The sequence below is a fragment of the Syngnathoides biaculeatus genome, chromosome 15, assembly GCF_019802595.1.
Source record: "Syngnathoides biaculeatus isolate LvHL_M chromosome 15, ASM1980259v1, whole genome shotgun sequence".
NCBI lineage: Eukaryota > Metazoa > Chordata > Actinopteri > Syngnathiformes > Syngnathidae > Syngnathoides > Syngnathoides biaculeatus.
Window position 1 is genome coordinate 6533758 of NC_084654.1, and position 18435 is coordinate 6552192.

At 42.3% G+C, this 18435-nt stretch overlaps 1 protein-coding gene across 2 annotated transcripts; it reads left to right on the forward strand.

Annotated features, from left to right (window-relative positions):
- Positions 1-1233: 1233 nt before the first annotated feature.
- On the forward strand, positions 1234-18183 carry adprs (ADP-ribosylserine hydrolase). Of its 2 annotated transcripts, XM_061843188.1 has the most exons (7): positions 1234-1520; positions 5542-5638; positions 7321-7528; positions 8623-8810; positions 8909-9009; positions 16649-16690; positions 17103-18183. In XM_061843188.1, the coding sequence occupies exons 1-7, from the start codon at positions 1343-1345 to the stop codon at positions 17477-17479; spliced, it is 1191 nt and encodes a 396-aa protein (XP_061699172.1). In that variant the 5' UTR covers positions 1234-1342; the 3' UTR covers positions 17480-18183. The 2 variants fall into 2 exon arrangements, with proteins under 2 accessions (XP_061699172.1, XP_061699173.1); XM_061843189.1 differs by lacking the exon at positions 16649-16690 and having other exon boundaries at positions 1236-1520.
- The last annotated feature ends 252 nt before the right edge of the window (positions 18184-18435 follow it).

Sequence of the window (18435 nt, forward strand, 5' to 3'; positions counted from 1 at the left end):
AGATATGGACATTTGCCTTTGCAAATATCTTAAATCAAGTTTTAACTCGGCGAAATCCAGTCTCAAATATCTTTAACTGGAATCATGACTCGTCCGAATCAAATTACACAAGCCCTCATTCAAATGAGGCGGCACTGTAGTGCAGCTGTAAAGTGTTGGCCTCACAGTTCTGAGGTCCAGGGTTCTATCCCTGCCCTGCCTGTGTGGAGTTTGCATGTTCTCCCCGTGCCTGCGTGGGTTTTCTCCGGGCACTCCAGTTTCCTCTCACGTCCCCAAATCATGCAACATTAATTGGACACTCTAAATTGCCCTTAAGTGTGATTGTGAGTGCGGCTTTTTGTCTCCATGTGCCCTGCGATTGGATGGTGACCAGTCCAGGGTGTACCCCTCCTCATGCCTGTTGACAGCTGGGATAGGCTCCAGCACTCACCACGACCCTCGTGAGGATAAGCGGCAAAGAAAATGGATGGATAGATGAATGGATATATATTTATATACATACACATCAACAATAACAACAATATGTAACAATATTTTTGATAATATAGTGTTTTGTTCAACATTTGTTACACTCGCTTGTATAACTTGTTAAACGGTGCCTAACACACTCAACGACATTAGCAATCGAAAGCAGTCATTGCATAGCGCAGTAAATTTGTAGACAACAAATCCAGACGCCCCCCAAACAGTTTGTGCAATTGTCTTCCACACACTACACTGTACTCATACAGTTTTTGGAGGTAGGAGGCCGAATAAAAGCGTGTGAAAAAACTGAATGTCAGGCGAACATCAAACTTCCGTCCAACTTTCTCTCGTCGGAGGAAACGAGAGACCTGGAGAAACTCATGCAAGCGTGTGGAAAACATGCAAACTCACACAAAAAGCCTGAAGCTGAGATTTCAACCGGAGCTATAATCAGTCTCAATTATATGTAAAGTCATCGTAAACAATTCACGTCTTGTCTTTGGGTTGTTCAGGGGTTGCATTCTATATTTCATGCAACTTCATCCATATTAAATGAACTGTAAACTACTCGTATCCAGTAGGTGGCAATAATGACCTTAAAATCGAATAAAAAACCGGATTTATTTAAAATTTACACTGTCATTTGTTTTGCATTTGTCAAGATAGTATAACATGCCTTCTTCACGGAAGCGGTCTCACGTTCATCCGACAGATTTTTATTGATATTTTCGGATGTATTTCATTGCTCTGTTGTTATGCGGATATGACGTCATCGCACCATTACCCGGAAGTGGTAGGAAGACTGACGAGCCGACATTTCTGTGAGTTGTTGTCGTCTGTTGTTTAGGCTCGTCAACTGAGCGCTCCCGGCAGATGAATGGCGAGAGCGGTGGTGGCAGCGGCGGGGCCGACGTCTCTGTCCCGTTTTAAAGGTGCTTTGGTCGCGGCCGTGCTGGGCGATTGTGTCGGCGGAGAGTTCGAGGGAGTTGCGGAGGTTCCCATAGAGAATGTACTGCAGCACATGAATAGTCTGGACGATGAGACCAAAGGAAATGGTGAGGGACATCGGGCGACACATTAGGTACACCTGCACATGCAACACAAATCCAGCAAAACGTTGCAAAATAAGCACGAAAACAAATGAAGCAAAAAAACCTTACATGCATTTAAAGACAGTGTTCGCAAATGTGTTAAAAGTCGTCCACATTTGTCATTAACAATTCGCACATAAGAAGCCAGAGGTGTCAAGCTCAAGGCCCGGGGGCCCGCCCCACGGATTTATGTGACCCATAGAAGCAATCATCTGTGTCAATTTACGTGATTCTTGTGAAAATCTGTAACAAAATTTCAAATTGTCATACATCATAAATTATAACGTTGCGATATTATATGCGTTTTTGTTTTACCAAGCATGAACAATGGTTGAAAACCCATTACCCTTGATTTCTGATCCCAAAACTAGTTCATGCATTTCATGTGTAAATATGATGAAGTGATTAATGATTGTATGTTTTCACAGTCATAACGGCCCTCTGAGGGAAACTGTAACCGCAATGTGGCCCCCGAAAAAATTAGTTTGACCCCTTTGCTATTGCACCTACTATGCACTCAAACTATAAATCCCATTTTTATTTACTTTTCAGTTGTTCATTTTATATCTCAGCCCATTTGTGGCCCCAGAAGAAGAAGTATGGAGGGTCTCGTAGACATGTGACAAAAATTTTCAAAATACTCAATAAATCAAAATAGGTGAGGACTTTAGATGCAGCTGTGTTGTTGCACGAATATAATGAGCCCTAATTTATAAGGCTCAAATTAAAATGAAGGATTTTATGCCTCTTTTTTTATGTTGAAAATGTTCAATTTTCTGCAGAGAAATCACTGTAAATAATTTGGAAATGTGTGATCAAAACTTTAACTTGTTGATAGTATTATCTGTTTAAACAGGGTGACGTCTGCTCGACCCCTTTGAGCATCTTGTTTTAATGAATAAGATCAACATCAGTCACAGAAAACAATAATGAGTCATCGTCTTGTGATGCCACTAACATTTTCGTCTTTGTCAGAACCACATAAAATCTCACTCAAATTAAAAAAGTAGGTAGTTATGGGTTTTCCTAGCGACATAATCTGAAAACAACATATTTCCCAAACAGGTTAAATTGAACCAAAATAGTTGGTAGACAATTGTGATATTTTTGACAACACACCAATAATATACACTGCATTGTTCCCAGTGCTCCTGATGTACGTCTGCAGCCTCATCAATGCCAAATTGAAACATAGCAATGCAACTATTTCCCACCTTAGCCGTGCCGGTAAAGGGCCAATGTAGTGGATCTGAATCATCCTCCATGTCAAAAATCCTGGCCATGCACGCTTGTTCTTGCATAAGAGAATGGCATATCACTCAGACACTAACAAAAGAAATAAAAAATGCTGTTTTCAAATGACAATTCAATTTATTAAGGCACCACATAAATTGAAACCTTTCAGATCCTCTGTGAAAAGTTAACTGCCCCTTAATAATGGCGTTGTGCCACCCTTGGCAGCAAATCTCAATTGGATTTAAATCCGGACCTTGTCTTGGCCACTCCAAAACCCTATTTATTTATTTTTAGCAATTTGCAAGTGGACTTGGTGGTGTGTTTCGGATCATTGTCGTGCTGCGTGATCCAAGAGCGGTTGAGTTTGAGGGCATGAACTGATATTCCAATGTTCTTCTTAAGGATTTTCTGGTACACAGCAGAATTAACTGTTGTACTGCATGCGGAGGTCTGGTGTGGCGGAGAAATATGTTAGAATAGTACAAGACATGTATGAGGACAACAGAACAGTGGTGAGGTGTGCCGTAGGCGTAACAGAAGAATTTAAAGTGAAGGTGGGATTGCACCAGGGATCAACTCTTGAGTCCCTTCCTGTTTGATGTGGTAATGGATAGGTTGACAAATAAGGTTAGACTGCAATCCCCTGAGACCATGATGTTCGCAGATGTTGTTGTTGTTGTTGTTTTCCTTTCGGCTTGTCCCTTTCGGGGTCGCCACAGCGTATCATGATATTGTGATATGCAGTGAAAGCAGGGGGCAGGAGGAGGAACTATTAGAAAGATGGAGGCATGCACTGGAAAGGAGAGGAATGAAGATTAGCTGAAGTAAAACATATATGTGCATGAATGAGAGGGGTGGAGGGGGAAGAGTGAGGCTACAGGGAGAAGAAGAGAGCCAGGGTGGATGACTTCAAATACTTGGGGTCAACAATCCAGAGCAATGGTGAGTGTGGTAAGGAAGTGAAGAAACGGGTCCAAGCAGGTTGGAACCGCTGGCGGAATGTGTCTGGTGTGTTGTGTGGCAGAAGAGTCTCTGCTAGGATGAAGGGCAACGTTTATAAGACAGTGGTGAGGCCGGCCATGATGGATTAGAGATGGTGGCACTGAAGAAACAACAGGAAGCAGAACTGGAGGTGGCAGAAATGAAGATGCTGAGGTTCTCGCTCGGAGTAAGCAGGTTAGATAGGATTATAAATGAGGTAATTAGAGGGACAGCCGAAGTTGGATGTTTTGGAGACAAGGTTAGAGAGTGCAGATTTAGATGATTTGCACACATTAAGAGGTGAACAAGTATATTGGTAGAAGGATGCTGAGGATGGAGCTGCCAGGCAAAAGAGCGAGAGGAAGACTAAAGAGAAGGTTGATGGATGTTGTGAGGGAAGACATCAGGACAGTGGGTGTTAGAGAGGAAGATGCACTGGACAGGCTTAGATGGGAAAAGATGACACGCTGTGGCGAAATAAGAAGAAGCAGAATTAATTGTTCCATTTATCAGAATCAACTTCAATGGCCAAGTATGTAACACGCAAGGAATTTGTGGTAGTCTGTACTGCCCTGGTATGACGCTTTCCATCTGAGACACTGTGCTGCCTTGTTTTTTCATGTCTATCCATTTTCTTCGTTGCTCATCCTCACGTGGAGTAATGGAGCCTATCCCAGCTGTCAAGGGGCAGGAGGCGGGGTACACCCTGAACTGGTTGCCATCCAATCGCAGGGCACATTGAGAAAAAGAGCCACACTCACAATCAAACCTAGGGGCAATTTAGAGCGTCCAATTAATGTTGGATGTTTTTGGAATGTGGGAGGAAACCCACGCAGGCATGGGGAGAACATGCAAAGTCCACACAGGCAGGTCCGGGATTGAACCCAGGACCTCAGAACTGCTAGGCCAACACTTTACCAGCTATCCACCATGCCGCCTGTTTTTTATGTATTTTTTAAAAACCATATACAGTGACACCAGAAAGTATTCACACGCTTTCATATTTTCCATGTTTTGCAGTTAGACCTATTTCAAAGCTCATTGAAGTATATATTTTTTTAGTCTACATAAAATATCCTATCATGAGAAAGTAAGAACATTGTCAAAAGTTTTTCCAAATTTATTCAAAATGTAAACATTTGAACTAGTGCCATTTACAGTGCCTTGTGAAAGTTTTCGGCCCCCTTGAACATTTCAACCTTTCGCCACATTTCAGGCTTCAAACATAAAGATATATTTTTTTTTTGTTGTTGTCAAGAATCAACAAGTCGGACACAATCGTGAAGTGGAATGAAATTTATTGGCTATTTTATACTTTTTTTAACAAATAAAAAACTGAAAAGAGGGGCATGCAATATTATTACTGCATATAGTGGTGTGTGCCATTCCAAGTGATGTTCAATCGACTGAATGTACCACTAGTGGACTCCAAGTTGTAGAATCAACTCAAGGATGATCAGTGGAAATTAGATGCACCTATGCTTAAGTTTGAATGTCAGGGCAAATGATGTTTTATTGATCTACTTTTTTTTAAAATAAATTTACACAAATATCTGTAAATCTGTTTTGACTTTATTATATGTAGATTTTTTTTTGTAAGACAAGTATACTTATATCGTATTTAGTATAAGTCTTTAACATAGTAAAATGGGGAAAATCTGAAGGGGTGTGAATACTTTCTGGTGGCACTGTATTACTGCCCCAGCAGAATCCACTGCACATTCATGGTGTCACACATACAAGTCAATTCAGTGCACGTGTCTTTCAGGTATCCTTGAATACAGTGACGACACAGCTATGGCACGTTGTGTGGTCCAGTCTCTGCTCACCCGGGCTGGGTTTGATGAGCACGACATGGCTCGCAGGTAGACAAATATACCATAGATTGAAAAAAATAATTATTTGAAAACCCTGCTATATTGCAAGTTCTCACTCTTACAAATCATGGAGGGGTCTGAAATTTTCATTGTAGGTGCACTGTGAGAGAGATAATCTAAAAAGAAAAATCCAGAAATAACATTGTATGATTTTTTTTTTTTTTTTAACAATTTGTGTGATAAAGCTGGAACTAAGTATTTGAACACCTGTGTATCAGCTAGAATTCTGACCCCCAAAGACCTGTTAGTCCGCCTTTAAAAGTCCATCGCCACTCCATGTATTATCCTGAATCAGATGCGTCTGTTTGAGGTCGTTAGCTGCATAAAGACATCTGTCCACCTCATACAATCAGTAAGACTCAAACTTGTAACATGGCCAAGACCAAAGAGCTGTCCAAAGACACCAGTGACAAAATTGTACAACTCCACACGGCTGGAAATTGCCAAGCAGCTTGGTGAAAAAAGGTCCACTGTTGGAGCAATCATTAGAAAATGGAGGAAGCTAAACATGATGGTCAATCTCAATCGGAGTGGACCCCCATGCAAGATATCACCTCGTGGGGTCTCAGTGATCCTTAGAAAGGTAAGGAATCAGCCCAGGACTACATGACAGGACTTGGTCAATGACCTGAAAAAAGCTGGGACCACTGTTTCCAAGTTGACTGTTGGTAATACACTAAGACGTCATGATTTGAAATCATGCATGGCACGGAGGGTTCCCCTGCTTAAACCAGCACATGTCAAGGCCCGTCTTCAGTTTGCCAACGACCATTTGGATGATACAGAGGAGTCATGGGAAAAGTTTTGTGGGCAGATGAGACCAAAATAGAACTTTTTGGTCATAATTCCATGAACTGTGTTTGGAGAAAGACTAATGATGAGTTCCATCCCAAGAACACGATCTTTACTCATGAAGCATGGGCGTGGTAGTATCATGCTATGGGGGTGTTTTTCTGCTCATGGGACAGGATAACTGCACTGTACAAAGGAGAGGATGACCGCAAGCCATGTTTTGTGAGATTTTAGGGAACAACCTCTCTCCCTCAGTCAGACCATTCAAGATGGGTGGTGGCTGGGTCTTTCAACATGACAATGACCCCAAGCACATAGCCAGGAAAACCAAGGAGTTGCATATCAAGGTTCTGGCGTGGCCTAGCCAGTCTCCAGTCCTAAACCCAATAGAAAATCTTTGGAGGGAGCTGAAACTCCGTGTTACTCAGCGACAGCCCAGAAACCTGTCCAATCTAGAGAATATCTGTGTGGAGGCGTGGGCCAAAATCCCTCCTGCAGTGTGTGCAAACCTGGTGAACAACTACAGGAAACCTTTGACCTCTGTAATTGCAAACAAAGGCTACTGTACCAAATATTAACATTGGTTTTCTCAGGTGTTCAAATACTTATTTTCAGCTGTATCAAACAAATAAATCATGCATTGTGATTTCTGGATTTTTCTTTTTAGATTATCTCTCTCACAGTGGAAATTCACTTACGATGAATATTTCAGACCTCTCCATGATTTCTAAGTGAGAGAACTTGCAATATAGCAGTCTGTTCAAATACTTATTTTCTTCACTGTATGTATGGTGTCAAACAATTCTTTTTTTTAAAAAATGCGGCAGGTAAACCAGGACCAGTGATTTAATCCATACACAAATATCTTTTCTTTCCAGGTTTGCAAAGGAGTACAGCATATCCCCAGGTCGTGGTTATGGTTCTGGAGTGATTCAGGTGTTAAAGAAGTTGGCCTCCCCTCACCTCAGTGATGTGTACCAGCCAGCCAGGGATCAGTTCAATGGTCGGGGTTCTTTTGGGAATGGAGGCGCAATGAGGGCGGCCCCCTTTGCGTTGGCGTTCCCTGATCCAGCTGATGTTAAAAAGGTTTGCCGATGGGATGTCTATTTTATTGAAGCTATTAGGGGTTAAAGGAGACAGAGTCTTTCACTGTTTCCCATCTCGCTGAAAAATTTGTCAGTTTTAGTCTTGTGTAAGTGAGTGACTGTGTACCCCATGTACTGCTGGGCAAATGGCGAGTCTGACATTTTTTCCCACAATGACTAGGAAAAGAGGCTGCTCACGGGATTGCAGTGGCTTTTATTTGCGGTTGCAGAGCCCTGAGTGTGTGTGTGTGTGTGTGTGTGGTGTGTGTGTGTGTGTGTCTCAGCGGGCATTTTTTTCCTCTTACACAGAATACTAATGATTTATCAATACCAATAATGTACGTCTGTACTCGTACTCGTAAAAATGCTTTGATATCACGATACTGATACCACTTCAACAGCCTGACGTATACCTTTCACCATGTAGCATAGGAGCCGTACCGGAAGTTTGGAGATACTTTAAGGTAGACACAGATGACAACACTAAAGGTGAATGCAAATTGTGCTTTTCAAAATGGAGGATATATTCCGCTTGGGTGACGACAGATGTAACTGCCCTGCAAGTTGTGGTAGGGGTAGGCCTGTCATGACAATACCGATATCTACTTTTCATTCAAAAAATAAAGTGCACACGATAATTTTTCTGGACTCATTAAATTGTCATTCTTGGGGTGAGCTAATGTGTGGATTACACATTGAGCAGACAGAGTTGGACAACTGTCTTCAGCCGCTAATAGGCTCAAGGAACCCCAGTTGACTTTACGCCGATTCTTTCGATGATATTGGTATCATTCAATAACGAACATTTTATGCTGATCGGTTGATTGGCTTTGTCATTCGCCGACGTCATTGACTGGCTCCGTTTTAGTTTTCAGGTTTTCATTTTCAAACACTGAAAATGCAGATGGAAGACCAGCAGATAGCAAAATATTGGATTGGTTGTTTAATTTCACACTTTAATGAGCAGACACAAAACAAACTCAACAATTTGTACACTAGCAATTAAAAAGTCATGAAAATTTCCACAATATGTTACCATTTAATGACTTGTGATTTGATGTCTCATCATGACTTTTCTTTCTCTCGCCTTGGTAGTTTGCTCGTTTGGGTGCTATGCTGACTCACTCTTGCTCCCTTGGCTACAATGGGGCAGTTCTACAAGCATTAGCAGTACACCTTGCCCTGCAGGGTGCATTGGACCTCCCTGAGACGTTCATCGACACACTCATCTCAGAGATGGAGGAAGTTGAGGCTGATGAGGTGTCACAGAATGATGCCAGAATGTAAGTTATTACATGCTTCAGTACCAGTGTGCAAATTAGTTGGAAAATATTAGCTGTTTAATTGAAGGCACTTGTTGTCCCTTGGTGTGTCTGCACAGTCTGAAGGAAGCAGAGAAGCCATTCTGTAACCGGCTGCATCGAGTGCGGGATTTGATGGACATGAGCAAGGTCACCATAGAGGAGGTCATTTCTGAGCTAGGTCAGTACTTATCTTCAAAAATCTGCTTTTGTGATATTCAAATACATCATGAAAAAACTTTTTCAATTCCCTCCATACATTAAACATTGGTCTACCCATTCAACATTACTGTGCATATACATAAGATAAATTCCAAGTAGTCTTCCATTAAAAAAAAGAACTCATGATAGTCACGTGAGATAATTTGAAATGGACAAAAACAATTTTTCAGAAAATAAAACACTGAAAACTAACCATAAACTGCTACACTGGGCAAACAACCCTTTCTGTAACTCACATTGAGATTTCGGCCTATGGTGGCAGCCATTTTCACCAGATAATGTGACGTTTCAAAAGTTGCCTACAGATGTCTCCAAATTGCATGTTGCAGCTCATTCTATAAATTTTCAAATGTGTTATAGATGTTCAACATCTAAATCAACTTTCTTTAGGGTTAGGGTTAGGGTTCAACTCCTTCGAAAAGATGCAGTAGTGCCCAACTTTCTCTATTTATAGGCAATATTTGTAACCCTGGACTGGTGAGCATCAAATTTTAATAATAATAATAATATTAATGGTGGCTCAAAAGTATATATTTTTTTCTTTTTGGTATAAAGCTGGAAAACATTATTATTATTATTAAAATTTGAATTATATACCTATCAACTTATACGTTTTTCCCATATTTTATGTTTTTTGATCATTTCAAATTGTGTACGCCATATAACAACGTTTGTACAGGAACAAAAAAAAGTACATTTTTTTTTGTATGACCGATCTCGTTTTACCCATTTCAGCTCGAATGCGCACGCGTGTCACGTTATTTCCGTTTTCGTATATTTTGAAGTCAGGCATTTGTGTTGTAATTGAAGAATCAACCAGTTATAGTTGTGAAAGTAAGCATGGCAGGGTTCGCACGCGGCCCTAAAAGTCTCTAAAAACCCCTAAATTTTCAAACGTGCATTTAGGGGCTCCTAAAAGTCCTTAAAATCCGCGAAAACCGGTCAAGCCCCTAAAAAGGCCTTAAATAAAAAAAAAAAAAAAATCAAAGGGAGGACCTCTACCGCCAATATTCCCCCTAAAAAATAAATTAATCTTTTATGTAAAAAAAAATAGCGATCCGTCTGGCGTCCAAATCAGCCGGAAATTGTCAACGGAAGTCACCGTGTTGACAACTAGTCGGCATCTTGTCGATATTCCATTGTTTGTTTCCGTGAGTTGGCATTTCACTTAGTCTTCGTTACGACGTAGCGTAGTTCTTTCATCGATACAACTTGTATCACGGGGAAGTGCATTTTTCAAGAAGCTTGGGTTGAAAGTAAGGAGTTTGGGTGCTGGGTTCGTCGAGATCCGAAAGATCGGCACATGTTTTACTGCCATCTGTGCAAGCAGAGTTACCAGCTTCCTTTAGACCGAGGGTGCCCGGCTTGGTGGCCTCAGCATCGCATCGTTGCTCTTTGCAGATGATGTGGTTCTGTTGGCTTCATCAAGCCGTGATCTCCAACTCTCACTGGAGCGGTTCACAGCCGAGTGTGAAGCAGCTGGGATGAGAATCAGCACCTCCAAATCTGAGACCATGGTCTTCAGTCGGAAAAGGGTGGCGTACACTCTCAGGGTGTGGGATGAGATCCTGCCCCAAGTGGAGGAGTTCAAGTATCTTGGGGTCTTTTTCACGAGTGAGGGAAGAATGGACCAGGAGATCGACAGACGGATTGGTGTAGCGTCTGCAGTGATCTGAACTTGGTTTTGGTCCATTGTGATAAAGAGGGAGCTCAGTAGAAAGGCGACATTCTCAATTTTACCAGTCGATCTACATTATTACCCTCACCTTTGGGCATGAGCTGCGGCTCGTGACTGAAATGAGTTTCCTCCACAGGTTGCCCCTTAGAGATAGGGTGAGAAGCTCGGTCATCCGGGAGGGGCTCATTGTTAAGCCGCTGCTCCTTCGCATTCAGAGGAGTCAGATGAGGTGGCTGAGGCACCTGATTCGGATGCCTCTCGGATGCCTCCCAGGACACAGTGGGGAGACTATATCTCTCGGCTGGCTTCGGACCACCCCGGGATCCCTCTGGAAGAGCTGGAAGAAATGGCCGGGGAAAGGGAATTCTGGGTATCCCTGCTTAAGCTACTTCCCCTGTAACCCAACCCGGAAAAGCGGTAGAAAATGGATGGATGGAGATATATAAAGTTATGGGTCTGATTAAGGATGGAATCTCAAGACATTAAAATAATTCACTGAGTTCTTATACACGAGTATGTAGTTGTTACATAATACCATAATTCATTTATCATAATTTATTGACACTGCACAGACTGAGACAGACATTTTTAAAGAGGTCAATAGACATTCAATTTCAAAACTAAATCTTCATATAATCAAATCATTTTATTTCATCATGATGTATTGTTATAATCTATCGTAATTTACGGCGGTATCTATTGTCAATCCAATGATGAAAGCGAGCAGGAGATGATCTATATATTTTTAAAGCAAGTGGAGGGGAAAGGTTTTCAACTTCAATATAACGCGGTACCATGGGGGAAAATGACTGTTCACATTTATATATACAGACAGACGTTAGAACTTAAATCAGGTAAATCACAATCTTATACTTATTTTCGAGCTCATGCACGTGACGTCACCATTTTCAAGGCGCCATATTGCTGGTCAAAAAGAGTTGCTCGACAGTGTGGAAGACATTAAACCGTAGCAGAATATTCACAATGCCCAAGACTTGTGCTGTTGCTTTTTACAACAGACAAGACAGATATTCAAAGAGGTCATTCTATAGAATACCAGCTCAAAAGACCAGAAAAGATCGATGGATTTCGGAAATTAAACGTGATGGATGGAGCCCAACCAAATTCACATGACTGTGTAGCAATCACTTAATTTCATGTAGGAATTATTCTTCTCAATCTCAAATTCCCAAGTATTTATAATGCCAAGTTGGCTCATTTGAGAACAATGTGTTAAAAAAAAAAAAAGACGGAGTCATCTTCAACGTACACGGAAGTGTGTTACGGCCACACAGATATCTTCGGTAAATCTCTCCCAGACACTTTTTTTTGTTGTTTTTTTTTTTAAATATGCATTGTTCTCAAACAAGTCCAATGCATATTTAAAAGAAAAGAAAATAAACTGTCGCAGAGAGGTTTACATAGGTTAATGTGTGTTCGTAGCACGCTTCCGTGTATGGGAGCTGAAGCCTATCCCATTGTTTTTTCTTTTTTTAAATACGCATTGGACTCATTTGAGAACAATGCACATTTAAAGGTCAAGTGTCATGCCTATAAACATTCTGAAATAGATGTAATGAAAAATACATATAACATTATTCACTTCAATGTCTATAACAAAAAATAAATATGAATGGAGAGCGCGTCATCCATGCGCAAAGTTGCTGAAGTCTCATTTGACATCTAAGTGGTAGCCATATTGGCTACATCTTCTGTCCATGAGGTCACCCCGGACATTGGCCATTGAAAACATGCTGTGCCACCTACCATGGGAGACGAACAACAGAGATCTTCGGATTTTTCCGATGCCCCTTCTGACACAGAAGCTCTTTTTGAAGAAGTGAACATCTCACAACCGAGTGAAGTGACCGGGGCAGTATTACCCTATTGTTTCGAGCCATTTTTGGATGATATGCGGATCACGGCCAAACCGCATGCGGCCAAACCACCTCATTGCCCAATCCACCTCCGCGGTAGCAATGAACAAAGGCGGGCGCGAGCAACGACGACACCACCCGCGAGCGACGATGACAGCGCGGCCAAAACCCCTCCCTGTCCGATCCACTTCCATGGCAGCGATAAGCAACCGCGGCCGCGGGAAAGGACGACAACGCTGGCGCGGCCAAACCGCCTCTCCGTCCGATCCACGTCCGTGGCAGTGATGGGGGAAAAACCCCGCCCGCCAGCGACGACGATGCCAAGGCCACACCGCCTCCCCGTCCGATCCACCACCGCGGCAGTGATAAACAACGCCGCCCGCGAGCGATGACGACGGCGTAGCCAAACCGCCTCCCTGTCCGATCCACCTCCACGGCGGTGATAAACAACACTGCCCACGGCCTCGAGTGACGACAGCGCGACCAAACCGCCTCCCTGTCCGATCCACCTCCACGGCGGTGATAAACAACACTGCCCACGGCCTTGAGTGACGACAGCGCGGCCAAACTGCCTCCCCGTCCGATCCACCACCCAGGCAGTGATTAACAACATCGTCCGCGAGCGACAACAACCTCCCGGCCAAACCGCCTCCCCGTCCAATCCACCGCCGCTCCAGTGATAAACAACGCCGCCTGCGAGCGACAACAACGGCGCGGCCAAACCGCCTCCCTGTCTGATCCACCACCACGGCGGTGATAATGCCGCCTGCGAGTGACGCCGCGGCCACAAACCCTTTCCCTGTCCGATCCACCTCGGCGCCGGCGATAAACAGCGCCACCCGTGAGCGATGACGCCACTGCCTCCTGGTCTGATCCACCGCGGCCCAGCGCTGTAACCGCTGATCACATCATTTAGCACCCCTGATTTACGGATTAAGTACCCCCCCCCCAACATTTATTTATTTAGTAGCTGTATACACACTAAGGATCGCAAAAAACACTTACTTTCATAACCAGTTTTAACCGAACAGCTGTATCAAAAAACAGATTAACCGGTTTTAAAACCGGTACCATTGTGGTGTTTACATAATTCACCCGCGGGACCACGAGTTAGGGTGCGGGGTTCCGCACGGACTGTTTTTGTTGTTGCTCTTCCAGAGTGACGAGTTCAGAGTTCCCCCGTTATGCGATAAGTGTTTTGATGTCTGCCAATAAAACATGTTTTGTTCCTGTGTCCGACACTCCGCCTCCGACTCCTTTTCTCCGGCGCTACACCATCCATCGTTAATTTACTCCGCGGTAATGGCGTATTTATCTATATTTAGATTTCTCTGAAGAAATTCAGAATTAGCAATTGCATTCAAGGACAAGCTGTCCACAGCTGCTAACTTTGAGACTTCTTCGGTCATTGATTTTTTTTTTCAGTAGATATTCATCAATACTACACGCACCCTCAACTCTTGCAACTTTTGAGTCTTTATCATCACACAACTTCAAGCCGTGTACCTTCTCGACATGACCAGCCATGGAGGACGTCGATCCCCCTCCACACTTGATAAGCTTCTTACATAAATTGCACTCACTTTCATCTTTCGATTCTTTACTTCTTGCAAAGTACTCCCATACTTTGGAGCGTTTCCTCGATGCCATGTTTGATGTTTCTTTGATTTAACTGAATGTTCTTTTGAGTCCAACTTTACTCTAACAGCGAAACTTGAAAAAAGTGGAAATGATGTTGAAAAAATAGCGCAATGTGGAGTACCGGAACCGGAAGAAATAGTTGGAAATTTTAACCGATTTCGAAAGTCCGATTACGGTTTCGGTTTTAAACAACCGAAAACCGGTTATAACCGGTTATTTGTAACCAGTTATGATCCCTAATACACACCCACCTGTCATTTAGAACTCACGAAGCTCTCGTCCTTTGCACCTGTGCAATCCATTGTTCATGACGAACCGGGTCTTATGGAAAAGTATGAAGAGCAAATCCATCCTCGAGAGTGTTTGAGAAATGTCCAGCAATATAATGAGCCGGCATTTTGGCTAACACGAAGGAAGAAAGAGCTACCTTCCTGCAGGTAAAACTAGTGCTTGAGTGTGCGACTGCCCTGTACGTCACTTCCAGCTTCTTCTCAAAAATAAATCACTCGAGAGGATTTTCATGGCAGGAGTTACAAAAATCCATATACGTCAAAATCATGTTTTGTGGTTTAAAAAAAATGGATGGGTCCATTCCGGCTGCCGTTTTTTCCTTAATAACATACTAAAAATCATGCATTTCATGACAGTGGACCGTTAAAAAATGTCTGTCACGGAGAGGTTTACCGAGGTTTAACTCGTGGCCGCAACACGCTTCTGTGTATGGAGGAGCCTACTCGCTGTCTTTTTTTTCTAGTTCATGAATGCGAGTTTGTCTAAAACCAGGGGTCATTTATTTAAAAATTATATATGCTGTTGAAAAAATCTAAGTGGCTCCATCACTGTATGGGATTTATTCTTGATTGAGAACAGATCCAGCAATGAAGTATTTGTATGCATCCAGACTTTTCTATGCTTTCAAACTCTTCCGTGTAATTGTCGACGACTTACTCACCAGATACATGTGTAGATCCAGTTGGCCAAGACAAGCGGAAGTGAATTAACAATCCATTTTCTTATCGGCAAAAACATCGACTTTGGCATTAAATGTGGGTCCTCTATGCCAAGTGTCTCTCATTTTTCCAAGTACCTTCGTTTATTATCACCTTCTAAATGTTTAACGGTATCGGACAAAACTCTGGGCGCCATGTTATAAGACATCTTTTCGTTTTGTCTTAACAGATTTAATCTTGAACAGTGGTTTGTTTGACCGGCATTGTGGCCAGTCACGTGACTTCGGTGACGTAGGCAAGCTCTTTAGTTAGATATTGAAACATTACCTGTGTTATATCCCAGAAATGTTTCCAGTGTAACTAAATTTACTTTTACATGGCTCATGATGTTAATGACTTTCAACATAGAAGAAGCTTGGAACATGTGCTTTTGGCATAACATGCTCTGTACAGTTAACTTTCATTTCCCGTTTCTGGGTGAATACTCATTGTTTCGGATCAGGCTTGTTTTGTTACCAATCTTTATAAAATCAAAACGTAAAATTAATGTCAAGACCAATGTTCCCGCATTGGAAATACCTTATCAGTATGAGGTTCAATGAATAAGTATACATGACTTCAATGATAGCTCCAAGTTGTTTTTTTGTTTGTTTTTTTCAATAGAACACTGTGAAGTATGTGATATCTGTACATGGTTGCATGAGAAAAACAAAAACAGGTTGTGCATTTCAAATATTTCATTGTGCACGTCAGACAAAAAGCGGGGACTTCATTTCCTTGTCTTGCACAATGGCAAATGTGCCATTTTTCTAAAGGCTGGAGGAGTGCTCCTGTCTGGGATGGTTTTTAACTATTATTTCCCTCATGACTTATTGCATTTAACCATCAGAGGGTCCTCGCCGGCCAACCTCACACCCTCAACCAAGGCTGAGGAATCCTTACATGCCTGTCTGTTAATGGACCTCTTTTCTTTATCAAACTCAGTTGGTCAGCGGTGGGAGATCTCGCTGCAAGTTCTGCCACTGCCATGCTCAATCTGTGATTCCAAGTTTGCCTTTTCAATGTATTTTAATCCTCTTGTCTCGGGCCTTGAGTAACAACGCATCCAGTAATAGTGGCTCTATGAGTGAAAAAGTAAGTGTCTCCAGAGGTCTGTCACCCAGTCAGCGTGTGTCAGCACAGCCCGCTCTCGCAAAGAGTTCCTGGTAGCTGCTGTCAGGGTGAACTAAATAATCCAGGGGGAATCTTTTGTACCCCGGTAGTTTTTTTTTTTTCAGGGGGGACACAGGTGTAACTCAAGCTACCGGGGTGTGTGTGAAAGTTTAGAAAATGATCTCTATCCTTTTACATCATCTTCTAGATTTTTAGTGTACCCATGTTTGGATACATTTTGGTGCACTTGGTGTGTCTTGTAACTGCTGCACTATATCCATACATTCTACTCCTCTCTAGGGCTGTGGGCATGCTGGAGCTATCTTTCCGGCGAGAAGCGAGGTACATCCTGAATTGGTCGCCAGAAAGTTATAGGGCACATACAATCAAAACAACCATTCACACACACACACACACACACACACACACATTCACTCTTACGGGCAATTTCAAGTCTTCAGTTAACCTAACACATGTTTTTTGGAATGTGGGAAGAAACCAGAGCACCTGGAAAAAAATCCATGCAGGGATAAAGGAGGGCCAGGATTTCAACCCTGGTGCTCAGAACTGTGAGGCAGATGTGCTAACCAGTTGTTCAATGTGGTGCCACATAAACATAATATATAATGCAAACACAAGTCTATTTTGGAGTTTAACGTGCATTTGTGTAGATGTCAGTCTGTAAGTTATGTAATGTCTGTAGACCTTTTTGTTGTATTCTGCCCATTCATGTCAACCCTTCACCCTTTTTCAGGTAATGGCATCGCAGCACTCCAGTCAGTACCGACCGCCATCTTCTGCGTTCTCCATTGCCTGCAACCGAGGGAATACCTTCCAGAGAACTACGGTGGCCTTGAGCGGACAATAGCCTACAGTTTGGCACTGGGTGGGGACACAGATACCATAGCCTGCATGGCTGGGGCAATCGCCGGAGCCCACTATGGCATCGAGGTCATCCCTCCACCATGGATCCGCTGTTGTGAGGGGGCAGACGATGCGGATGTGAACGCAGAGCGGCTTCACATGCTTTACCATCAGGTATCGCAGGGCAGTGGGACACAAGAAAGTGATCAGAGCAGCGAAGACACATCTGACAACCATCAAAAGTCTTCAAACGGCACAGAGAAGTAAACCACAAGCAAAACATTACATACATTTTTCACACAGAACTATTTTCTCCTCTGCTTGTCACCTCAGAAACTTTGAAGGAGGGTAAATCACATTTTTAGTTGGGGAAAAATGGCAACTGTTCTTCAGCATTGTATCAGGACAAATACAAAAAAGATTAAGGACATTCAAGAAGTACTTTCTCAAAACTTCGTATGGTGCCTTTGACATTCTGTCAAAACACACAAAGGATGAAGATTTATAGTACATTCATCATGTACTTGTAACACTCCCCTTTAAATCACCATAATTTGTCTTGTATAATACAAATGTTTTCCGAATATATTCATCAAAAGTTGATGGTATTTTGCCGTGATATCAGGAAAATGAACTTTTTTCTCCACATTGTATAACATACTGTTACCTAGGGTGAAAAATGTGTACTTTTATTCCAATATTTAGTCTGTTACAAATTTATATATAATACAATAAATGTTTACTTTCATTCATATTGACATCTGTAAACAGTCCAGCCTGTCATGATTGAATCTCTTTTGAATCTAGAACATATTTCATCGAGTACATGAGTAAGTTAAAAAAAAATAGATACATAAAATAACATGCATGTTGTTCTTATTTATGAGGCTGGACTTCTCCACGCGCCGCCATTCAGTTCAGTCATACATTTTGTTATATGTACATTTAAACATTAAATGTCTTCAAAATCACTCCTCTGACATTTTTGGCAATGTTGTTCACAGGTATGTCAATACCAACAAATATCCATGCAGTAAACACAAACATAAACACACACAGGCGGCGCTACTATACTTTTATTTATTTTTTTTTTTTAAGGCAGAAATTTTTGTGGTCGACTGATTTAGTTTTTTTCACAGCACTCGTCCAGAGTGCAGCAGAGCGCGCTCACAAATCCAATTCCGAACGCAACTTGTATCATATCTGGTACTACCACGTCTGTT